The sequence below is a fragment of the Nicotiana tomentosiformis genome, chromosome 8 (assembly GCF_000390325.3).
Source record: "Nicotiana tomentosiformis chromosome 8, ASM39032v3, whole genome shotgun sequence".
NCBI lineage: Eukaryota > Viridiplantae > Streptophyta > Magnoliopsida > Solanales > Solanaceae > Nicotiana > Nicotiana tomentosiformis.
In genome coordinates, this window is record NC_090819.1 from 51786964 (window position 1) to 51789143 (window position 2180).

A 2180-nucleotide genomic window follows, 5' to 3' on the forward strand; every position below is an offset into this window, starting at 1 on the left:
ATGTCAGGTTCTCGAGATTCTTCCTACCCCAGGCTTTCCGAATACAACTTGAACGTCAGCTTAGTGGAGCTGATGTCGACTATGAGGAACATTAAAGAAGCACGATTCCCGAAGCCAATAAGATCTGATCCTAGCCAGAGGGATCCTAATTTGTGGTGTGAATACCACGGGACAAACGGTCACCGGACTGGGGACTGCCGACATCTACGCGAAGAGGTGGCGACATTGTTAAAAAATGGCGATCTCAGAGAATTTTTAAGTGACCGGGCTAAAAACAACTACGGTCGCAATCGTGATAACACGGATCCTTCAAAAGCAGGGAAACATCCCCCACGCCTGACAATCAACATGATTTTCGGGGGGAACGAGATTAATGGGGTTACATTCTCGGCGGCAAAAAGGACGAAGGTGTCAGTGACCCACATCAAGAGACTCCGGGAAGTTATTGAAGACGACATTACTTTTACAGAGATAGACGTGGATGTACTGCTGCTACCGCATAACGACGCCCTGGTAATCTCTTTAAATGTCTTAGATTTTCAAATTAAACGTGTTCTGGTGGATCCAGGAAGTTCGGCCAACATCATACAATGGAGGGTGTTGGAGAAAGCCAAGCTTACCGGAAGCATCATTCCAGCCACGAAGCTCCTCACCGGGTTTAACCTAGCAAGTGTGGCAACTCGAAGAGAGATCCTGCTGCCCACGAATGCTGGAGGGGTGACAAAGACTGCCCTTTTCGAGGTGGTGGATGGCGATATGGGCTACTATATTATCCTAGGTAGACCGTAGTTGCGCGAGATGAAGGCTGTACCATCAACATATGACCAGTTGTTGAAATTCTCAACTCCTGAGGGAATTAATCAAATAAGAGGTGACCAACTAGCATCAAGGGAGATGAATTCAATCTCAGTCTCCAGTAGCAAAGAGAAGGAGCATGCGACATAGCAATTACAGGAACCAGCGCCTATTCTCGAGCCGAGCGAAGTCAACTAGGGGGAAGAGTAGCCAGAATCCTATCAGGTGCCAAGGTATTTACAGGTACCAGAAGAGACGGACGCAACACATTCGGATTATTCGAAAAGTTCTTGGAGAGGAAGTTCCACTTGGATATAGGACTGCACCCCGAACTCAGGTATGAGTTTATTGAATTCCTTAAATTTAATGTCGATTGTTTTGCGTGGTTGCATGCGAATATAACAGGTATTTAGCTAGAAGTGGCCATACAGAAACTAAGCTTGGATCCCAGCATCCCTCCGGTAAGGCAGAAGAAACATCCTATTGCCGAGGAAAGAAACAAGTTTGTCAAAGAAGAGGTAACTCGTTTGCTTGATATCGGTTCAATTCGATATGTAAAGTATCCTGACTGGCTAGCTAACGTAGTAGCAGTTCCAAAGAAGAATAATAAATTTCGCATGTGCGTAGATTATAAGGACTTAAATAAGGTGTGTCCAAAAGACTCATTCCCATTGCCAAACATTGATCAAATGATTGATGCAACGACTGGGCATGATTTAATGAGTTTCCTCAATGCTTACTCCGGGTACAACCAAATCAAAATGAACTCGGAATATCAAGAAAAAGACTTCGTTTATTACGAATTTCGGCACATATTGTTACAATGTGATGCCCTTCAGGCTAAAGAATGTTGGAGCCACTTATCAACGGCTCATGAAAAAAATGTTTGAAAAGCAAATAGGGAAAATCATGGAAATTTACATGGAAATAGGGAAAATCATGGAAGCCACTTTGATAAGATTTATTTCCCGATCTTCGGAAAAATGCCATAATTTATTTGCACTTCACAAAAATAAGAATAACTTTTAGTGGACACCGGAATGCCAGTAGACTTTGAAGGATCTGAAAAGGTATTTGTGAAGTCCTCCGTTATTGTCAAAATCGGAGGAAGGCAAACAACTACTGATATACTTAGCGGTCTCGGAGGTTGTGGTAAGTGCTGTTTTAGTCCGTGAGGACAAAGGTACACAATCTCATATTTACTACGTTAGTAAAATTTTAACGGGAGCAGAAATTCTCTACCGACATCTGGAATTGGCCTTAGCCCTCGTAGTCGCCGCTCGAAAGATAAGACCTTATTTCCAATGTCACCCGATAGCTATGGTGACCACTTTTCCCTTGCGAAATATTCTTCATAAGCCTGCACTCTCAGGTAGGTTGGCCAA

At 43.5% G+C, this 2180-nt stretch overlaps 1 protein-coding gene across 1 annotated transcript; it reads left to right on the plus strand.

The window, feature by feature from the left end:
- Window positions 1-789, plus strand: LOC138897469 (uncharacterized). The gene has a single exon (XM_070183439.1). It carries the CDS (start codon window positions 1-3, stop codon window positions 787-789), a length of 789 nt encoding a protein of 262 aa, XP_070039540.1.
- The last annotated feature ends 1391 nt before the right edge of the window (window positions 790-2180 follow it).

Coding starts and splice junctions, on each gene's coding strand:
- LOC138897469 (XM_070183439.1), top strand. CDS start 1: ATGTCAGGTTCTCGAGATTCTTCCTACCCCAGGCTTTCCGAATACAAC.